At 40.0% G+C, this 21,474-nt stretch overlaps 1 protein-coding gene across 5 annotated transcripts; it reads left to right on the top strand.

Moving 5' to 3' along the window:
* Positions 1-2,895: 2,895 nt before the first annotated feature.
* Positions 2,896-20,573, top strand: MTFR2 (mitochondrial fission regulator 2). 5 transcript variants are annotated; one of them, XM_005210971.5, is made up of 8 exons: positions 2,896-3,263; positions 4,288-4,400; positions 11,906-12,010; positions 12,480-12,592; positions 13,853-14,082; positions 15,541-15,895; positions 18,539-18,713; positions 19,683-20,573. In XM_005210971.5, the coding sequence occupies exons 2-8, from the start codon at positions 4,290-4,292 to the stop codon at positions 19,788-19,790; spliced, it is 1,197 nt and encodes a 398-aa protein (XP_005211028.1). In that variant the 5' UTR covers positions 2,896-3,263; positions 4,288-4,289; the 3' UTR covers positions 19,791-20,573.
* The last annotated feature ends 901 nt before the right edge of the window (positions 20,574-21,474 follow it).

Below are 21,474 nucleotides of genomic sequence, written 5' to 3'. Positions count from 1 at the left end.
CTAATGGGGTTTCTAACTGGGCTGTCACAAGATTAAGTACCTAGCTTTCTAGCCTTTGTTCAAACCAGCCCTCAACCTCCATTTATTCACTGGGAAAGTATTCTTAACATTGGGTTTAAAGTTGAATCAAAATTCCTTGCTCTTGAGAAGATAGTACCTAGTGTGATGATTAACAATAATGTATTATTAATGATTCTGAAAAAATATATCTAGATAATAAAACCAAAGGTGATAAGCTTATCCCATTAACCTGCAAATAGTGGGATAGGGACACATCACCAACCTGCCTGGTACTGATACCTGTGTGAGTAAAAGTAAGAGTTGGGTAGCATCTGACAGGCTGGAAAAGGAGATTCTCAAATGAGCCTACTAAAACTGGGGCCTTGTCCTCTCCAGTAGTGAGCACAAGGTACCCACAGTAAGTACGGAAAGACTGGAGCACTTGACCTCAGTGAACTCTTCAAGTAGACCTGCCAAGACAAGACTCCCTTTTAAGGACAGGACCCCACAGTGAGGAAAGGACTGAAAGGAATCTTAATGAGCAGAGTAGAGACAGGAGATGAAAAGGGCCTAGATTCAACTGGGAGAGGGGAACACAGCCAGGAAGATCTTAGAAAGCGTGCCACCATATTTTCAAACACCACTAAAAAATGACAGAAAAGGTAGAAAAGACTTACTGAATCCTGCATCATTCTCAAAGTTCAGGAAAAATAATGTCATATCGCATAGAAGATTATCAAGATGTATGTATGACTGTTTTAGTACACATAACATGGAGGAAGGATCTCTGAAAAGTTAGAGGAAAGTTGTCAGCAAGGCATTCATGGAAGATGTAGCATTTGACCTGGGCCCATCTTGCACTTGGATCAGTTGAGTTATATTAATAGTGCATGCTGAAGGAGGTGTGTTAGTACTACTGGTTTTCCTTCTCATGCTTTCAAGGGATATTCTGCCTTTTGACCCTATTGTCTGCTGTTTGATAGCAGATTGGAAAGAGGAAGTTATAAGATCATGATGTATTTGCAAAGGCAAAGGGAAGGATAAGGAAGCTGAGAAAATTTAACGTAGGGTCACTGATCGATTTGTTTTCTTTTACATTTGTCCAGCAGCCCTTTCCTGCTCTTTTCATCCTTATCTAGCTTATACTACTGTGACTATAAGCACTGTTGTTCTGCCAGTTTCTTAGTGTCACATCATTCTTGGTGTCTGTTTTCTCTTACGTATATAGAATTATTTTATTCAACAAACTCTTAATGTTCATCAAATATACCAGGTATTCCTCTAAAATGATGGAGATATAGCATGGGTCAAGACAGAGTTCCTGTTCTGGACAGTTCCTGTTTGGCAGTAAGTGGAGCATAAATACTACATGATCTGAGTACTGTAAAGAACAATAAGTCATGGAGAGACAGTGGAGACATGCTATTTATATGGTGTTCAGAGAAACCTTCTCAGGTCTCCACTAGAATGTAAGTTCCAGGAGGGTAAGGATCTTAGCTGCCTTGCTAATTGCATTCTCGTTGTCAGAATGATGCCTTGCACATAGTAGACATCCAGTGTTAGCTGAATGAATACATGCTGTGGACACAGAGAAATTTGTTGAAAAATTCTCCCACTTAAAAATTGTGTTGGTCAGCAGGAGAGACAGTTGATCTTAAATTATGTCACTCCAGTGCATTTCTTGCTGAAATATGAAAAGCAGGAGCTGTAGTTTCTTATGAAGCCCAGGAACTTCAGATTAGAACTGAAAATTGAGATATCAACTGCCAGGACTTGGTCATCGCTTAACCGTCGTCAGCTAGGCCAGGTCAGCATCCGGCTCATATTTGATAGCCTAGATAACCTGGAGAATTTCATGAATGCCGCAGATTCCTCGATGACAGTGTTTAGCACCTGCTAGTCCCTTAAACCGGAGAAGGCGATGGCACCTCACTCCAGTACTCTTGCCTGGAAAATCCCATGGACAGAGGAGCCTGGTGGGCTGCAGTCCATGGGGTCGCTAAGAGTCGGACACGACTGAGCGACTTCACTTTCACTTTTCACTTTCATGCATTGGAGAAGGAAATGGCAACCAACTCCAGTGTTCTTGCCTGGAGAATCCCAGGGATGGGGGAGCCTGGTGGGCAGCCATCCATGGGGTCGCACAGAGTCGGACACGACTGAAGTGACTTAGCAGCAGCTTAGCAGCAGTCCCTTAAACAGGGCTTCCCTGGTTGGCTCAGACGGTAAAGCGTCTGCCTTCAATGCGGGAGACCTGGGTTCGATCCCTGGGTCGGCAAGATCCCCTGGAGAAGGAAATGGCAACCCACACCAGTACTGGAATTGTCTGGAAAATTCCACGGATGGAGGAGCCTGGTAGGACACAGTCCATGGGATCGCAAAGAGTCGGACATGACTAAGCAACTTCACTGGTTCACTAGTCCCATAAACAACAGATGTTCGCTGAATGGACGAATGATTAAACAATAAAACGCGACACTCCACGACAGGCGTACTTGGGAGAGGGGTCCCACTTCGGGTCTGCATGTAGAGGACGATACACTTTCTCTGCGATGATCTGTACGGGGCACGAACTCGGGATCGTGAGCCTGAGCCAAAGGCCATAAGACTCCACAACGCCAGGCTTCCTACGCAGGTATGTGACAGCGCTGGGGAAACCTAGAGACACGATCTGAGCATGCGTCGCCATGTTTGTGTGATCTGCCACGCCCACTCGTTGGCTCTAAGCTTCCATTGGCTGCCCCGCTGAAGACCCGCCTTCTTGAAGGAAAAGGACATTCAGTGGGTCTAAATAACCTTCCGTAACCAATCACAAGCAGCGACCTAAAGGTTTGTCCAATGACATCGGGCTTTGGTCAAGGCCCGCGGAGTTTAATTTTCGTCCGAGGACGCGGAAGTAGCGATTAGGTCTAAGCCGCAGGTTGAGTGTCGCACGGAAGGAGGGCCGAGTCTTCATCCCGGATACCCCGGCTGGGTGAGGGGCTTCAGGGCCAATTCCGGGGCCAGTGGAAGTGTCGTTTCCGCCCGTGGCAGGCAAGCCGGGACGCGAGGGCGGGCACGTGTGGACCTCTAAGCGCTCCTGGATCAGGACGAGAGCACGCCTGGCCTCGTCCTCTGCGGATTCCGCCGCGAGGTTCCTTAATGACTGCAGCTTGAAGTTCCCGTGTTTGCCGGGAGGCTGGGCTTCGGAGGAAGGTGAACCAGGCGACGGTGATCACCGAGCGGGAGAGACCCCGAGGCGGCTTGGGGCCAAAGGGAGTGACGTAAGCCGGAGCTAGTCTCGGTCTGTTATTTAGTAGTTGGGTGACTAAGTCACGTCACCTATCCGGGCTTCATAATCCTTATCTTTAGAATGAGCGAGGAGGGATGGGTGGTACTCCAATATATCAGTAAGGAAGTGTTATCATTCCTTTTGTTTGGTCAAAGTCTCTAGTCGGCCATCTGCCTGCTCTCAAGGAAGGGCTGAACTCATCCTTGCTTAGTCTCAGCCGAAGCTTTCGGAGGGAGGCGAAGCTTTCGGCTTTCGCTATTGCAACTAACTTGAAGGCTTCCTGCTAAGTTTCCAGTCTATCCTTGATTGATATTTATTAACTAAGTGGTGCGTTGGTAAAGAATCCGCCTGCTGATGCAGGAGATGTGAGTTCGATCCCTGGGTTGGGAAGATCCCCTGAAGGACTCTATGGCAACCCACTCCAGTATTCTTACCTGGGAAATTCCATGGACAGAGGAGCCTGGTGGGCTACAATCCACGGGATCTCAAAGAGTTGGACAGGACTGAACAGCTGAGCACACTAGCACTGGGTCCCTTGCTGCTGCTAAGTCACTTCAGTCATGTCTGAGTCTGTGCGACCCCATAGATGGCAGCCCACCAGGTTCTGGCGTCCCTGGGATTCTCCAGGCAAGAACACTGGAGTGGGTTGCCATTTCCTTCTCCAATGCATGAAAGTGAAAAGTAAAAGTGAAGTCGCTCAGTCATGTCTGACTCTTTGCGACCCCATAGACTGAAGCCTACCAGGCTCCTCCGTCCATGGGAGGGTCAAAAAAAAAATCCTATGAATTTTTAATGCAACTTAACTGATAAACTGAAGGTTTTTTTTGTTTTGTTTTGTTTTTTTTAACCAGCCCTTCCCCATTCTCCCATTGCTCTTTGTCTCTCCTCACCTCAAAATAATGCTGGCCAGAGAGATTAGTTTAGTTGATGGTGTAATGTGTAACGAAGGCTTTTTTGTTTGTGTGTGCAGCAGTTATTTATCAAGAGTAATGTTTTCCTATTTTTTTCCCCTTAAGGTATGAAGAAACAATGTTTCTTTGAATTTGCTTCTGTATTTGCCTCATCAATGTCATTCATATTGAGTATCTTAAGAGAAATGCTGGAATATTTTGGTGTTCCCATAAACCAGGTAAATCGTTTTTAATGGATTTGAATGGACCTGTTGTATTTGGGGTCTTATTTTGGAAATGATTTATATGTCAACATTCAAGGCAAAATTGTTACTTCTGTATAAGGTATAACAAAGGCAAGTTTGCAGTAGTGTAGCTTTGATAATTTGAGTTAAAAAAAAGGATATGATTATTAGGAACCTATTTACTTGAAGGGTCAAAAGCTGATGAAAGATCGAAACCAAGCAAAAGATAGACATGACCCTCATAGATAAAATATTTTTAAAATTCTAGTGGTTTTATTTAAGGTAATTTATTTGAACCTGAAACTAACACAACATTGTCAATCAGCTATACTCCAGTATAAAATAAAAAGTTGAAAAAAAAATGCTTGACATTTGTTATAGAATGATGAGTTTCATAGTTCAGCAAATTCAGGAGAGAGGTTGAGTTGGTGTCAGAATCATAAACAAATCAGATTTTGTCTACTTACTGAGTAGCTATGACATCTAAGATCTCAGACAATATGCACTGTTCTGTAGGTGATGCACGGTGGCAACACATCTTTCTTGTATTCGTGATTCTTAAAATATAGTGTGAGATATGAGAAATATATACATACAGCTATAAAAGTACATATAAGACAGACACAAAAATAATAGAGGGGCATACAGAAAATGGGCAAGTTATTGCTATTTGGTATGGTGAATTAGAATAGTCAAGGATAAATAAAGGATTTTGAACAAAAGTAAGTTGAAGAATGATGGAGCCATTAATAAAAAATGGACAACTCAGGATGAGGAACTACTTTCTCCTAGGGAGATAAGTTAAATGTGTTGGAATATATAAATACAAATATCTTGCTGATAATTAGATACATGGTTCTGGGTGTAGGAAAGAAAAGAGATTCAGATTTGGCGTTTTCTATATTCATTTTTTATTTGACTTTGATGATAGAGGATGTCCATAATGAAGCATTTTGAATTTCAGAATTGAGGTTAAAAATAACAAAGACCGAGGGATAGTTGAAGATTTGCTTCAGTATTCTTGCCTTGAGAACCCCATGAACAGTATGAAAAGGCAAAATGATAGGATACTAAAAGAGGAACTCCCCAGGTCGATAGGAACTCCCCAGGAACTCCCCAATATGCTACTGGAGATCAGTGGAGAAATAACTCCAGAAAGAATGAAGGGATGGAGCCAAAGCAAAAACAATACCCAGTTGTGGATGTGACTGGTGCTAGAAGCAAGGTCTGATGCTATAAAGAGCAGTATTGCATAGGAACCTGGAATGTTAGGTCCATGAATCAAAGCAAATTGGAAGTGGTCAAACAGGAGATGGCAAGAGTGAACATCGACATTCTAGGAATCAGCGAACTAAAATGTACTGGAATGGGTGAATTTAACTCAGATGACCATTATATCTACTACTGCAGGAAGGAATCCCTTAGAAGAAATGGAGTAGCCATCATGGTCAACAAGAGTCTGAAATGCAGTACTTGGATGCAATCTCAAAAACAACAGAATGATCTCTGTTCATTTCCAAGGCAAACCATTCAATATCACAGTAATCCAAGCCTATGCCCCAACCAGTAACGCTGAAGAAGCTGAAGTTGAATGGTTCTGTGAAGACCTACAAGACCTTTTAGAACTAACACCCAAAAAAGATGTCCTTTTCATTATAGGGGACTGGAATGCAAAAGTAGGAAGTCAAGAAACACCTGGGGTAACAGGCAAATTTGGCCTTGGAATACGGAATGAAGTAGGGCAAAGGCTAATAGAGTTTTGCCAAGAGAACGTACTGGTCAGAGCAAACACTCTCTTCCAATAACACAACAGAAGACTCTACACATGGACATCACCAGATGGTCAACACCGAAATCAGATTGATTATATTCTTTGCAGCCAAAGATGGAGAAGCTCTATACAGTCAGCAAAAACAAGACTGGGAGCTGACTGTGGCTCAGATCATGAACCCTTATTGCCAAATTCAGACTTAAATTGAAGCAAGTAGGGAAAACCACTAGACCATTCAGGTATGACCTAAATCAAATCCCTTATGATTATACAGTGGAAGTGAGAAATAGATTTAAGGGCCTAGATCTGATAGATAGAGTGCCTGATGAACTATGGACAGCGGTTCATCCCTGAACGATGGACAGTGTACAGGAGACAGGGATCAAGACCGTCCCCATGGAAAAGAATGCAAAAAAGCAAAATGGCTGTCTGAGGAGGCCTTACAAATAGCTGTGAAAAGAAGACAAGCAAAAAGCAAAGGAGAAAAGGAAAGATAAAGCATCTGAATGCAGAGTTCCAAAGAATAGCAAGGAGAGATAAGAAAGCCTTCCTCAGCAATCAGTGCAAAGGAATAGAGGAAAACAACAGAATGGGAAAGACTAGAGATCTCTTCAAGAAAATCAGAGATACCAATGGAACATTTCATGCAAAGACGGGCTTCATAAGGACAGAAATGGTATGGACCTAACAGAAGCAGAAGATATTAAGAAGAGGTGACAAGAATACACAGAACTGTACAAAAAAGATATTCACGAGCAAGATAATCACGATGGTGTGATCACTCACCTAGAGCCAGACATCCTGGAATGTGAAGTCAAGTGGGCCTTAGGAAGCAACACTATAAACAAAGCTGGTGGAGGTGATGGAATTCCAGTTGAGCTATTTCAAATCCTGAAAGATGACGCTGTGAAAGTGCTGCACTCAATATGCCAGCAACTTTGGAAACTCAGCAGTGGCCACAGGACTGGAAAAGGTCAGTTTTCATTCCAATCCCAAAGAAAGGCAATGCCAAAGAATGCTCAAACTACCACACAATTGCACTCATCTCACACACCAGTCAAGTAATGCTCAAAATTCTCGAAGCCAGGCTTCAGCAGTACATGAACGGTGAACTTCCAGATGTTCAAGCTGGTTTTAGAAAAGGCAGAGGAACCAGAGATCAAATTGCCAACATCCGCTGCATCACTGAAAAAGCAAGAGAGTTCCAGAAAAACATCTATTTCTGCTTTATTGATTATGCCAAAGCCTTTGACTGTGTGGATCACAATAAACTGTGGACAATTCTGAAAGAGGTGGGAATACCAGACCACCTGACCTGCCTATTGAGAAACCTGTATGCAGGTCAGGAAGCAACAGTTAGAACTGGACATGGAACAACAGACTGGTTCCAAATAGGAAAAGGAGTACGTTAAGGCTGTATATTGTCACCCTGCTTATTTAACTTCTATGCAGAGTACATCATGAGAAACGCTGGGCTGGAGGAAGCACAAGCTGGAATCAAGATTGCTGGGAGAAATATCAATAACCTCAGATATGCAGATGACACCACCCTTATGGCAGAGAGTGAAGAGGAACTCAAAAGCCTCTTGATGAAAGTGAAAGTGGAGAGTGAAAAAGGTTGGCTTAAAGCTCAGCATTCAGAAAACGAAGATCATGGCATCCAGTCCCATCAGTTCATGGGAAATAGATGGGGAAACAGTGGAAACAGTGTCAGACTTTATTTTTCTGGGCTCCAAAATCACTGCAGATGGTGATTGCAGCCATGAAATTAAAAGACGCTTACTCCTTGGAAGGAAAGTTATGACTAACCTAGATAGCATATTAAAAAGCAGAGACATTACTTTGTCTCAAAGGTCCATCTAGTCAAGGCTATGGGTTTTCCAGTGGTCATGTGTGGATGTGAGAGTTGGACTATAAAGAAAGCTGAGTGCCGAAGAATTGATGCTTTTGAACTGTGGTGTTGGAGAAGACTCTTGAGAGTCCCTTGGACTGCAAGGAGATCCAACCAGTCCATCCTAAAGGAAATCAGTGAGTGTTCATTGGAAGTACTGATGTTGAAGCTGAAACTCCCAATACTTTGGCCACTTGATGCGAAGAGCTGACTCATTTGAAAAGACCCTGATGCTGGGAAAGATCGAGGGCAGAAGGAGAAGGGGACGACGGAGGATGAGATAGTTGGATGGCGTCACCAACACAATGGACATGGGTTTGGGTGGACTCCAGGAGTTGGTGATGGACAGGGAGGCCTGGCGTGCTGCAATTCATGGGATCGCAAAGAGTCGGACACGACTGAGAGACGAACTGAACTGAACATATCTTTGAAACAACTTGAAAATCCCTACTTAGGAAAGTTAGTGAAGTCAGTAGGAGGGTGCCAGAGCAGAAATAGAAGAGGAGGTGAAATCATAAGAGTGGTCAAGATAGTTAGTGGCAATGAAGGAATGAGAGAGAAGGACAGAAGTTTGGCAGAATGGGAATTGCAGAGCAAGACATTCACGTTAACCAAGAGTTACGTGACTGTGTGTGACAGTAGTGGCCATCACTGTAGTGGAGCCTCTAGGCCTGTGGTTCTTAGCAAGGGTGCACCTGTGAGTGATCTGCAGAACCACAGAGATAATTATGTTAATTAAGTCGGGCATCTTTAGCATAGGCTGTGCTGATCAGTGTGAATGTCACTTTTAAATACTTGAAATGTCTAAGTTGAGATCTGTTATAGGTATAAAATATACAATGGATTTTGAAGATTTAGTCTGAAAAAAAGAATATTATAAAGATATTATTTTTAAAAAATATTGATTTCACTTTGACATAATATGCATATACAAATTAAATACATTAAGCAAATTAATTTCACTTGTCTCTTTCTACTCTTCAAATGTAGCTACTAGAAAGTTGTATCAGATCAGATCAGTCGCTCAGTCGTGTCCGACTCTTTGCAACCCATGAATCACAGCACGCCAGGCCTCCCTGTCCATCACCAACTCCTGGAGTTCACTCAGATTCACGTCCATCGAGTCAGTGATGCCATCCAGCCATCTCATCCTCTGTCGTCCCCTTCTCCTCCTGCCCCCAATCCCTCCCAGCATCAGAGTCTTTTCCAATGAGTCAACATTTCGCATGAGGTGGCCGAAGTATTGGAGTTTCAGCTTTAGCATCATTCCTTCCAAAGAAATCCCAGGGCTGATCTCCTTCAGAATGGACTGGTTGGATCTCCTTGCAGTCCAAGGGACTCTCAAGAGTCTTCTCCAACACCACAGTTCAAAACCATCAATTCTTTGGTGCTCAGCCTTCTTCACAGTCCAACTCTCACATCCATACATGACCACAGGAAAAACCATAGCCTTGACTAGATGAACCTTTGTTGGCAAAGTAATGTCTCTGCTTTTGAATATGCTATCTAGGTTGGTCATAACTTTCCTTCCAAGGAGTAAGCGTCTTTTAACTTCATGGCTGCAGTCACCATCTGCAGTGATTTTGGAGCCCCCAAAAATAAAGTCTGACACTGTTTCCACTGTTTCTCCATCTATTTCCCATGAAGTGATGGGACCGGATGCCATGATCTTCATTTTCTGAATGTTGAGCTTTAAGCCAACTTTTTCACTCTCCACTTTCACTTTCATCAAGAGGCTTTTTAGTTCTTCTTCCGTTTCTGCCATAAGGGTGGTGTCGTCTGCATATCTGAGGTGATTGATATTTCTCCCGGCAATCTTGATTCCAGCTTGTGCTTCTTCCAGCCCAGCGTTTCTCATGATGTACTCTGCATAGAAGTTAAATAAGCAGGGTGACAGTATATAGCCTTTACGTACTTCTTTTCCTATTTGGAACCAGTCTGTTGTTCCATGTCCAGTTCTAACTGTTGCTTCCTGACCTGCATACACATTTCTCAAGAGGCAGATCAGGTGTTCTGGTATTCCCATCTCTTTCAGGGTTTTCCACAGTTTATTGTGATCCACACAGTCAAAGGCTTTGGCATAGTCAATAAAGCAGAAATAGATGTTTTTCTGGAACTCTCTTGCTTTTTCCATGATCCAGCGGATGTTGGCAATTTGATCTCTGGTTCCTCTGCCTTTTCTAAAACCAGCTTGAACATCAGGAAGTTCACGGTTCATGTATTGCTGAAGCCTGGCTTGGAGAATTTTGAGCATTACTTTACTAGCATGTGAGATGAGTGCAATTGTGTGGTAGTTTGAGCATTCCTTGGCATTGCCTTTCTTTGGGATTGGAATGAAAACTGACCTTTTCCAGTCCTTGGCCACTGCTGAGTTTTCCAAACTTGCTGGCATATTGAGTGCAGCACTTTCATAGCATCATCTTTCAGGATTTGGAATAGCTCAACTGGAATTCCATCACCTCCACTAGCTTTGTTTGTAGTGATGCTTTCTAAGGCCCACTTGACTTCACATTCCAGGATGTCTGGCTCTAGGTCAGTGATCACACCATTGTGATTATCTGGGTCGTGAAGATCTTTTTTGTACAGTTCTTCTGTGTATTCTTGCCACCTCTTCTTAATATCTTCTGCTTCCATTAGGTCCATACCATTTCTGTCCTTTATCAAGCCCATCTTTGCATGAAATGTTCCTTTGGTATCTCTGATTTTCTTGAAGAGATCTCTAGTCTTTCCCATTCTGTTGTTTTCCTCTATTTCTTTGCATTGATTGCTGAAGAAGGCTTTCTTATCTCTTCTTGCTATTTTTGGAACTCTGCATTCAGATGTTTATATCTTTCCTTTTCTCCTTTGCTTTTCACTTCTCTTCTTTTCACAGCTATTTGTAAGGCCTCCTCAGACAGCCATTTTGCTTTTTTGCATTTCTTTTCCATGTTTTGGATATTATCCAGTTGTTGGTTGCAAATGTTTTCCTCCACTCTGTAGGTTGTCTTTTTGTTTTGTTTATGATTTTCATGTGGTGCAAAAGCTTCTGAGTTTGATTAGATCCCGTTTGTTTGTTTTTGCTTTTATTTCTTTTGCCTTAGGAGACCAATCTGAGAAAATATTGCTAGAATTTATGTCTGAGAGTGTTTTGCCTATGTTCTGTTCTAAGAGTTTTATGGTATCATATCTTATGTTTAGGTCTTTAAATCATTTTGAGTTTATTGTTATGCATGTTGTAAGGGAGTGTTCTAATTTCACTGATTTGCATGTAGCTGTGCATCTTTCCAACACCACTTACTGAAGAGACTGTCTTTTCTCCATTGTATATTCTTGCTTCCCATATCATAGATTAATTGATCGTGCATGGGTGGGTTTATTTCTGGTCTCTCTGTTCTGTTATTTTGATCTACATGTCTGTTTTTGTGCCAATACCACAATAAGTAAAGCATTCTTAAATTGTTTAGGGCATGATTCATTTATTCACCTCTTTAAAGGAAATTACATGAGTATACTTTGTATTACTTCATTGCTTGAGAAATTGACATTGTCAGTTTTTAATAAAGTTCCCCAGGGTATTTGGTCATTATCAGAAATAAAAAGAAATGAATTTGTGGTGCTTTCTCAAAAGATCTTCCTGCAATATGCTTATGTTAACTGCCTCCCTCAGCTGCACTCCCCTGTACCCCTCGTTTTTAAAAAATACATGTGAATAGTTTGATTCTTTGAAGAAAATAAAAGCATGCTATTCTATATTTTTTTAAAAATGCTATTCTATCTTTAACATTTGTTCTTTTCATAAACAATATAAACATGCTCAATACAGTACTACTTTTTAAATAATGATTTATGTTTAAATAGATTTTACACATTTGGGAAAATAAAGACTATGGATCAGCTCGGAGTATTGTTCGTATCATTGGGAAACTTCTTCCTTTAGAACCTTGTCCCAGGCCTAATTTTGAGGTAAGTCAGTCAACATGTATTATTTAAGTACCATGTATAAAAATTTCTATATGGAAATAGGGACATAGACTGGAATAGAAGAAGAAATGTTTCCTGCAAACCAAACACCTGTAGCTTATCTTGGAAACAAGTAATTTCATTTGTGTTTTTGTCTTTATTACTTTATTACTTTAATTATATCCAAAGATTGCCAGATGTGAAGAAACCCCTGAGTCGTTTCTTTGATTCTTTTAGTCAGTGTTTTATGTTGGATGGCATTCCTAGGGGAGAGAATAGTGCCATATGCATAGACTTGAGAACTATGTTTTCCTGAGTCCTTTTTCTTGCTAACAGGTGTATGTTTTTCTCTTGCATATCCTTTCTCCTTTCACACTTGTGGATTTTTAACTTGTGTAAGCAGTTTCTACAGGCATGTGTCTCCCCCTGACTGCCCGCAGAGCTCTGACTTTCTTTCCCCTTTTCCCTTTAGCTGGTTCCGCTCTTGAACTCTGTGGACCCGGCTAACTGTGGCTCTGTAGTTCCGTCTTTTGCTGACGTTTGGTGTGTGGCAAATGATGAAGAAGCCAGTTATCTCAGATTTCGGTAATTTTTCTACATATCTTGGAAAAGTGGGGTGTGGGCTACAATCTGAATTCTTGCCTGTGTTGAAGTGTGTTCAGACTAAGTGAGCCTTTTCATTTATTTTGTCTAGCTCTATAGTACACTGAGTCCTACTAATGTCTTCATGATAAGGATGACTCGTGTTTTTTCTCATTTTTGGCTTGTTTTTCTTAACGCACATTTAAACCCAACCCAGGCCTGCAAAGGAATGATATTAAAAGGATTTGAAGATTACCACGTTCATTTTTAGGAGAAAGCTCTTTCCTGTATACTAAATACTGAATCTATTTTTCTTTTTTTTAATTATTTATTTCTGGCTGCTCCAGGCCTTTGTTGCTTTATGTGGGCTTTCTCTAGTTGGTGGAGAGTGGGGCCTACTCAAGTTGTAGTGCAGGGGCTTCTAACTGTGGTAGCCTCTTGCTGCAGAGCGTGGGCTCGGTAAATTGCGTCTTGTGGGCTCTAGAGCACAGGCTCCGTAGTTGTGGTGCACAGTCTTATTTGCCCCTCGGCAAGGGGAGTCTTCCTGACAGGGATCAAACTTGTGTTCCCTGCATTGGCAGGCAAATTCTTAACCACTGGACCACCAGGATGTCCAATACTAGATCTATTTTGTTTTATATATTTAACCAAAATTTATACAGTGTTTACTGTGTACCAGGCAATGATGTTAAATATATTTCATCATTTGGATGTTTTACTGCTTGGGAATACTAACTTAGGAGTTAGTATATTCAGATACAGGCTGTAAGTACAATAAAGGTCAGTTATTCAAAATTTCTGCTTAAATTTATTCTATGTAAAGCTGGTTTATAAATTTTCAAAAAATTAGAGTACTTACCCCAGTATAACATGGAATCCTTTCAAGCCTTATATTCCAAATATGTAGAATTTCTAAGTAGATTAACTTTATTTCTAAATAAATCCATTTGTACGGTTTGACATTAATAGAACAGTTATAGGATAATTATTTTTGGTTTACAGTTTGAAAGCCAGATGCATCCCTTTCTTCACTGATCACTTCTGGTCACCTGCTAAAGGCAGCGTTCTGTTCTGGGGATTGAGGATACAAAGTTGTGTAAGATACTGCTTGTCCTCAGTGAGTCTACAGACAGTTGTAGAGTAAAGAGAGCTATTCTGATTTTGTTTTGGTGTTTTTGTTCTTTGACTGAAAGAAATTATTTCTCTTAGAAAATTTTCCCTCCCCCATCTCTCTATCCATTTTTTCCTTCATTCCACCCATAGTACATGGAAAAATGAAGAAGAGGAGAAAATTGCATCTTTTCATCCTTTGCAACTATTTGAAGGTCCATTGACACCTGCTGTAAGGCGTAACAAACCAAGAAAAAATGATTGGCCTGAAAGTGAAACTGCAATTAAAAAGATAGCTGCCCTTGAAGATGAGCTAGCTTTTCTTCGCTCTCAGATTGCTGCAATTGTGGGACGGCAAGAACTGGGAAACAGTACAAAAGCTGGTAAGTAACACTGGGTTTTTGTTTTGGTTGGATGATACTTCTCTAGTATTTTAAGTCAGTGCAGTTCTAAGTAAGAAAAGAATGTTTGCTGCTAATGTATCTTCTGAATGACATGGAATGTGAAAGGATGTTGTGTGTGTGTGTGTGTGTGTGTGTGTATAACTGCTGATGTTTGTTAAGAATAAATTAAGATGCATTTGTAGTGACCAGAATGGCTTTGGTTTAAAGAAGAGCTAGCTATGCTGCCAAAGGTTGTAGTTTTATATTCAAAAGCCTATTTTCTAAGTACAGTTGTCCCTCAGCATTTTGGTTCTAGGACCCCTGTGGCTACCAAAATCCAAGGATACTTACGTCCCTTAAATAAGATGGCATATTTGTATATAATCTGTCACATCCTCCATCTTTCTGTATACTTTAAATCATTTCTCATTACTTATAATATCTAATAAAATGCAAATTATTGTAAATACAATAGAATTGCTATGTAAACTGTTGTTAGGGTGTGGAAGATCAAGTTTGGCTTTTTGAAACTATCCTGGAATTTAAAAAAAAAATATTTTCAATCAGCAGTTTTTTGAATCTGCAGATGTAGAGGATATGGGTGAGGATATGGATACAGTCTTTCTAAGTCTTTAGAAAAGCATTGGAAATTTAAGCAGAAGGATGCATTAATTTGAGAGAAGAGTATAGGTTTGAGGTTCATATATTTGTCGTTTGAAGTTATGGCTGCTATACTTCCATCAAATCTAGGTGAATACTGTTTTCTAGATAATTCTCTCTAAAATTTTTAGAGATGTGACTTGCTTTAAATAAAATATACATACACTGTATCTATATGTATGTAGAAACACCTATATAGACACATATATGTTTGTTTATAACCCATACTTTTATAGTATTATATATTTATAATTTATATGAAATATTATATAGAATATGTTACTATAGAATAAAAAATGAGATTATATATACACTTTTTAAAAAGTAGTCATGTTACATATGATTTTAGGAGCAAATCTGTTGTGAAAAATTTAAGTATTTGGTACCCATCTTAGGCTCTTGCCTAGAAAATATGTGTCTGGGTGTTTCTACAGTGTCCTTATAGAGTGAATATATCAGTTCGTGTGTTTCTAGCCACAAGCTGTTGATTGTGTTTTAGCTTTTGTAAACTGAGGATGAAATTTAGATTGTAACTGAAAACATTTTTTATTTTCTCTTTGAAATGCATTCTCTCCCTTCCCCCTACACAGAGAATCCTAATTGGATTAAAAAGAAATTTACTACTTGCTTGACTCTTCCAAAAATTGCTAAGCAGATAAGGTTGATTCTCCTTCTTGGCCACTGTGTCATTGTTATGATAGCATTACAGAAATTGTTCCTATTTTGATTCTAATTAGTGTTACATGTCATGTCGGAGACAGTTTTGTGTGATTTTTCAACAGACTAAATTTTCTCTAGGTTTCCTGGACTTGAATGGCAGGCCTAGTGGTTTTGGACAAAAGCCATCATCAGGGGCTACTCAACTCAATGTCAAACAAGATTCGTTTTCAAGTTCAGTGCGTCCCTCTTCTCCTCCTCCACCATCGCCTCCTCAGATTTCTTCTGTACAGCCTCCATGTTCTCCTCTCATGAAAATAGCATCTAATAGTATTTGTGCATCAGATAATTCAACAACTGAAGTGAAACAACAGCACCCAGATGCTGGGAAGACCAATTATAGTCATCACTCAAAAAACCAGAAAAATGAAGCTGTTCCAAACATGTTGGATGTTCTAAAGGATATGAATAAGGTTAAACTACGTGCTATTGAAAGGTATGTTGTCATAATTTGCAAAATGAACCAAAATTTTATCAGTGGTGTTTAAAGAAATTATTTTATCAAAGTAAACATATATAAGTCTTCTCTTTGATTCTTCTTCACCCCAAACACGGCTCCTAGAGAGAATCATTTTCAAATTTTTGTGACTCTTCTAGTGTCTTATCTTCATATTTTTGAAACATTGTACTTTTGCTATTTTTTGATATTTTAGTTATATTTACTGGAATTGTTAAAAATCTGAAATACATTCTCTTAGACATTCTACCTCCTAACACACATGCACACATACACTTCTTATTACATCTTCCAATATGGTTAAGTCACAGTCTTAAATACATGTTCAGAATTTATATCCTTATTATAATAATAAACATTCACAGGAAAGCTATTTCATATACTACAATTACATTTTATTTGTTAACTAATTTTATTTTTTATTGCAGTTAAATATTGCCTCTTTGAATTCCCCTCAACCCCTGGAAACCCCCTCTTGGAGCCTTCTGCCCTTCGCTAATCTTACTTGTTGCTCTCAACCTGCTACATTGTTATCCTAAGGATTTCCTTTGTCATCATAGGCATTCTGTTTGCCCAGTGTTGCATCGCCCACTTCCTGGGTGTTCCCTCTTCTGTAGCTTCCTGAGGAATGCATAAAAGCTAAATTATTTTAAGACCTTACATATCTGAAACTTTTTTTTTTAATTCTTATACTTACTTGCTAGTTTGGCTGGATATATAATTAGCAGAAAATCATTTTTCCTCAGAATTTTGAAGACATTATTTCGTTGGTTTCTAGCTTTCAGTGTTCCTGTTGCAAGGTTAATGTCATTTTAATTCCTGATACTGTGTATGAAACTTGTTTCCCTTATTCTTGAAACATTTGAGATCTTCTTTTTGATCCTAATCTTCTCAAAATTCATGATGATGAGCCCTGGAGTGTTCTTTTAAAATTTCTCATACTGATCACTTACGGACTCAATCAGTTGTCCTTTATTTTTGAAAATTTCTTGTAATATTTTTCTGATACGTCTCCTATTTTTTCCCTCCGTTCTTGAAGCTCCTATTAGAAGTTCGAATGCCAGAATTATTTGTCTTATCTTCATATCTTTCCTCTACTGATTTCTTTCTATTTTTTATTGTACTTTTAAAGAAAGTCCTTTTCAATTCTTCTATGTGTTTTTCCTGTTATCATTTTTTGAGGGGGGAGGCCACACTCAAATCTATGTACCCTCAATGGTCCCCACTGCCACCTTTCATTGTAAGCCACCATTTTATATAATTTCGACTTTGGCAGTGACCTCTTAACTGGTCACTCTCTTTTCATTCTTGCCTCCTTGTCTGTTCTCCATATGTGAATAATAACCAGAGTGATCTTTAACAATTGAAGTCAGATCATGCCATTCGCCTGCTGAAAATCCTTTGGTGGTTTTCACTGTGCTTAGAATGAAATCTTGACACCTTGCTGTGGCCTGGATTCAGCCCTCGTGTCTCTGACGTCCCATCCCACTTCCCATCTTACTTCACTTTACTCCAGTTGTACCTGTTTTCCCTTTCTGACAGATGCCAGCCTCCTTTCTGATGCATCCGTTGGATGTTTACAATAAAACTGACTGCTTGTCATTTCCTTAAGAAGAATGGCAAATCCTTTAAGAGACTTATCCTCATCATCTCATCAAAAGCGCTTTATCCTAGCTACTATCACATTTCCCTCTTTTATTTATTTATTTTGTATTTAAAAAAATACTTAATTTGGCTGTGCTGAGTCTTAGTTGCAGCATGCGAACTCTTAGTTGTGGCAGTGGGATCTAGTTCCCTGACTGGGGCTCAAACCTGGGGCCCCTGCATTGGGAGCGGGGAGTCTCAGCTACTGGGCCACCAGGGAAGTCCCTCCCGCTTTTATTTTAGTCACAGCACTAACTGCTGCCCCAGATGTTCTTGCTTACTTGTTCACTGATGAACTCCTGCCCCTAGAGTGTTCCACCGGAGCAGGGTTACCTCTCTACCCCCAAAGTGTAAAAATGGAGCCTGGCGAAAGAGTCAGCATTCAGACTGAGTGAGTGAACAAAGAGCCTGATGTTTTTCTTTTCATGAACTCCATAGTCCTTTTAAAAGTTATTAAATATTTAAACTTTTCTACCCACTGGAGAATTAGAAAATAAAAAAACAAAGATGATATTTGATAAATCCCAGGTTATAATGGATTGTGGTAGAGCCCCATATGGTTTCTCAGCTGTCTGATTCCTAATCCATTGCACCCTTATATTTGTTATCCTAAGGCAAAACATTCCAATCTTTTGAAGACGAAGTAGATTATATTATGCTTCTATTTCTGCTATATAATGCTTAGATTTTTGCTGTGCTTGTCAAGGCTTATGTGCTCAGTTGCTTCAGTTGTGTCCAACTGTTTGTGACCCCATGGACTGGGACCTGCTGGCCTCCTCTGTCCACAAGATTCTCCAGAATTCAATCGGAGTAGGTTGCCAGGCCCTCCCCAGGGAATCTTCCTGACCCAGGGATCGAACCTGTGTCTCTTACATCTCCTGCACAAGCAAGCGGGTTCTTTACCACTAGTGCCACCTGGGAAGCTCTTCAATAAGGAACTTAATACACAAAGTTTTAAGTTATTCCATTTTTTTAAAGGTCCCCTGGAGGCAGACCCATTCATAAAAGGAAAAGAGAAGACTCACCTTGGGATCCAGTGTCTCTAATATCCCATGCACTTAAGCAGAAATTTGCATTCCAAGAAGAAGATTCCTTTGAGAAAGAAGATAATTGTTGGGAGTCTTCTCCATTTTCTAGTCCAGAAACTTCAAGGGTACGCTTATAATGTAAGGTTAAATTTTCAGTTTTTCTCATGCATATTGTTCATGATGTATCTTTACCTTCAAATTCTCTTGAAGTAATTATGTGGACTGGGCCATAAAATTGTTTGTTGATACTGTGTGCTGCTAATGTTCTGGTTTTTGTACTGACTTTCACTTACATGCTCATTTTAGCTTTTAGCGTACTATGGCATTTTTTGAGATAAAACATTTGATTTGAAAAATACTTGTACATAAGTTTCTAATGGTTTCTCCTGAACACATGCTAACTTGACATTGCTGTCTGTCACTGTCGCCGCCCAGTATGAACCAGGCATCTGTAACTTTGAGAGGAGCAGAGAGGAGTGATGTAATAGATTCAACCTAACCATATTTAAATGGGAATACTCCCAGTATTTTTCCTCGTCACATGTAAAGACTGGATTATTTAGATAAATAGAATATTTATAATTGTGCTTAACAAAGCAAATGAGCTTATAATTATCTTTGATGACCTTGCTCCCTGGACACTTAAAAAAATTCACAGTATATTTCAACTCTTAACCCTGAAGATTGCTCCTTATTTGAAGCCTCTTTGCTTTACTTCAGATATAATCCTAATTTGGGGGCTGGTTTCCAATTAAAGAAGATTAAGCCATGGGAACAAGGGGAGAGAGAAAGAGGGACAGAGTCTAAAGTCCGATGGGTGGCACTGGAGTGGCTAAGGAGGAGGGGTGGAGGCTAAAAAGCAGATGACAACTTGCAGAGCAAAGCAGAGCAGAGGAGAATTGTTCTACTCTGTCAGTTCCGGCAGAACTGAGGTCTCACTTTCTGTGACCCCAGCCCTGAGCACCCTGCCTGACACATAGCCCGCTCTCAAACAACTACTTACTATTGAATGAATTAAGCCTCATCGCGTCATTTGGTATGCTATTCTGTTTTTTTACATCAGAATAATGTATTAAACATTTGCTTTATTTCAGTTTGGACACCGTATCTTAAGTCAGAAGTATGTTGAACTAAAAGAAGAACCAACAAACCCAGCAGGTGTAGACCAAGCCATGAGCAACAGGGGCTGTGTCTACACCTAGAAGGCAGGACTGCAGAAGTGTACCTACACGCCTCCCCTGCATGTGAAAGGATCGCGTCTCCTGTTAATGAATTTAAATGTAGTCCATATGCTGGGGTATGTTAGTGCAGACGTCTGAAGGATCTTGACCTATGTCTGGTTTTATAAGATCCAAGAGTTAACAGGCTACTGATGATAGTCAGGTGTATGGATCTTTTTCATTTTTTCCCCACATATGTTAAGTTTATTAAAGCTGAATAAATACTTTGATTGATTTTCCTAAGAGCTAAATAGTAAAGGATTTAACGTTTCTCATTTGAGAATGGTAAGATCTCATTATAAGGTAACGGAAACCATTTAGTGGATTAAGAAAGCAGTGTAAACTAAGTCTGTATTGTACTGCACAGCCAATGATAGTACATTTGAGTTTTTAAAAAAGATTTCTTAAATCAGTTATGACTTGCTTATTTAAGCATCTTTGGCTCTTTTAAAGATTGGTAGTGATATGGTTTACCTGGCCTCCAGCAACTTGGAGATTTTCAAAAAATATAAAATTATAATTTTTTCACCAAGAGAGTCATACTTTGAATCATAGATTGAACCCCCTAAAAAACTTGAGGTGATAAAGAATTATTCTTAGAAGCTGATTTTGACTGTTAAATGCTTGATTGTAGAAGTATTTAAAGAATCTTCTTGATAAGTTTTGCCCTCACTTGCTATGTAAATATGTACACCTGTCATTTTATTTCCTTTGTTCTTTATTATGCTCTGTTCCTTTGTAAATAAACACACCTTTTTGAACTTGTTTGTGTTTTATAGCACTTTAAATTCATGTTTTCTTCTCACTACATTTAGAAACTCTAAACTTTTGGGGGGAAAGAGAGTTGTGTACTTAGTTTCTTGGTCAGTACGAAGAAACACAAGTTTGGAATAGGTGTTTTTTTCCTCTGCCATTACAGTAATGTGTGTAGGAATTTCCATGTTTCCCTAGAAATGGAGCTTAGGTTCCATTTGGATGGACTCAGCACCCACCCATTTTGGAAGCTCTCTCCTTTTGAAAAAGCCCAGTTTGCTTACCGTTTTCATGTTATGGTGATCAAGAGTTGGCTGCCTGGTTATCTCCATTTCCGACCCCTTTCACCCGACACCTTCCAGTTAGGCCTGGCTATGCCACATTCATCTTATGACCACAAGGAATAGGCTTTGAGTCACAGAAATGTGAACCCTGACATCACCGAGCTGTTGAACTAACACCAGCAAAAGCCATCTCCAGACTTCTTATTACATGAGAAAGATTAAAAAATATGCTGAGTGGGTTTTCTGTTATTTGCAGCCAAAAGCATTCGTAGTGATACAGCAAGTACACCAGTGTGCTTTCATACCTGCCTGTTATTCCCTCTCTGTAGTCTTCTGACACTTCTCAGGAGTTTGTTCATGCTGTTGTCCCCGCCCCTCCTAGACATTGTCCCCATTCTGCCTCTTCTCATCTTGTACTTGGAATTAGAGTCCCTCTTCCTCTGAAATAACTAGTTTTTATCCCGTAGGGCAGTTTTGCATTGTGGGAACATTTTGAAGATACTATTTTCTGCCAAGTGAGATCTATTTCCTAAGAAATCTCAAGTTGGTTTTTTGGGGGAGGGAGGCTTTTCTTTTCTACTTCAGAATGAATTTTCTGCTTGCCCAAAGCACATGTCAGCACTAGGATG

The sequence above is a fragment of the Bos taurus genome, chromosome 9 (assembly GCF_002263795.3).
Source record: "Bos taurus isolate L1 Dominette 01449 registration number 42190680 breed Hereford chromosome 9, ARS-UCD2.0, whole genome shotgun sequence".
NCBI lineage: Eukaryota > Metazoa > Chordata > Mammalia > Artiodactyla > Bovidae > Bos > Bos taurus.
The sequence above is the reverse complement of the archived record's forward strand: the minus strand, read 5'-3'. Positions and strand labels throughout refer to the sequence as shown.

Bases quoted from the DNA above. Each gene is read 5' to 3' on its own strand.
- MTFR2 (XM_005210971.5), top strand. From the start codon at position 4,290: ATGAAGAAACAATGTTTCTTTGAATTTGCTTCTGTATTTGCCTCATCA. The intron at 14,083-15,540 runs GTAAGTAACACT...AATTTTCTCTAG, and splicing joins GGGAAACAGTACAAAAGCTG to GTTTCCTGGACTTGAATGGC. The intron at 15,896-18,538 runs GTATGTTGTCAT...ATTTTTTTAAAG, and splicing joins AAACTACGTGCTATTGAAAG to GTCCCCTGGAGGCAGACCCA.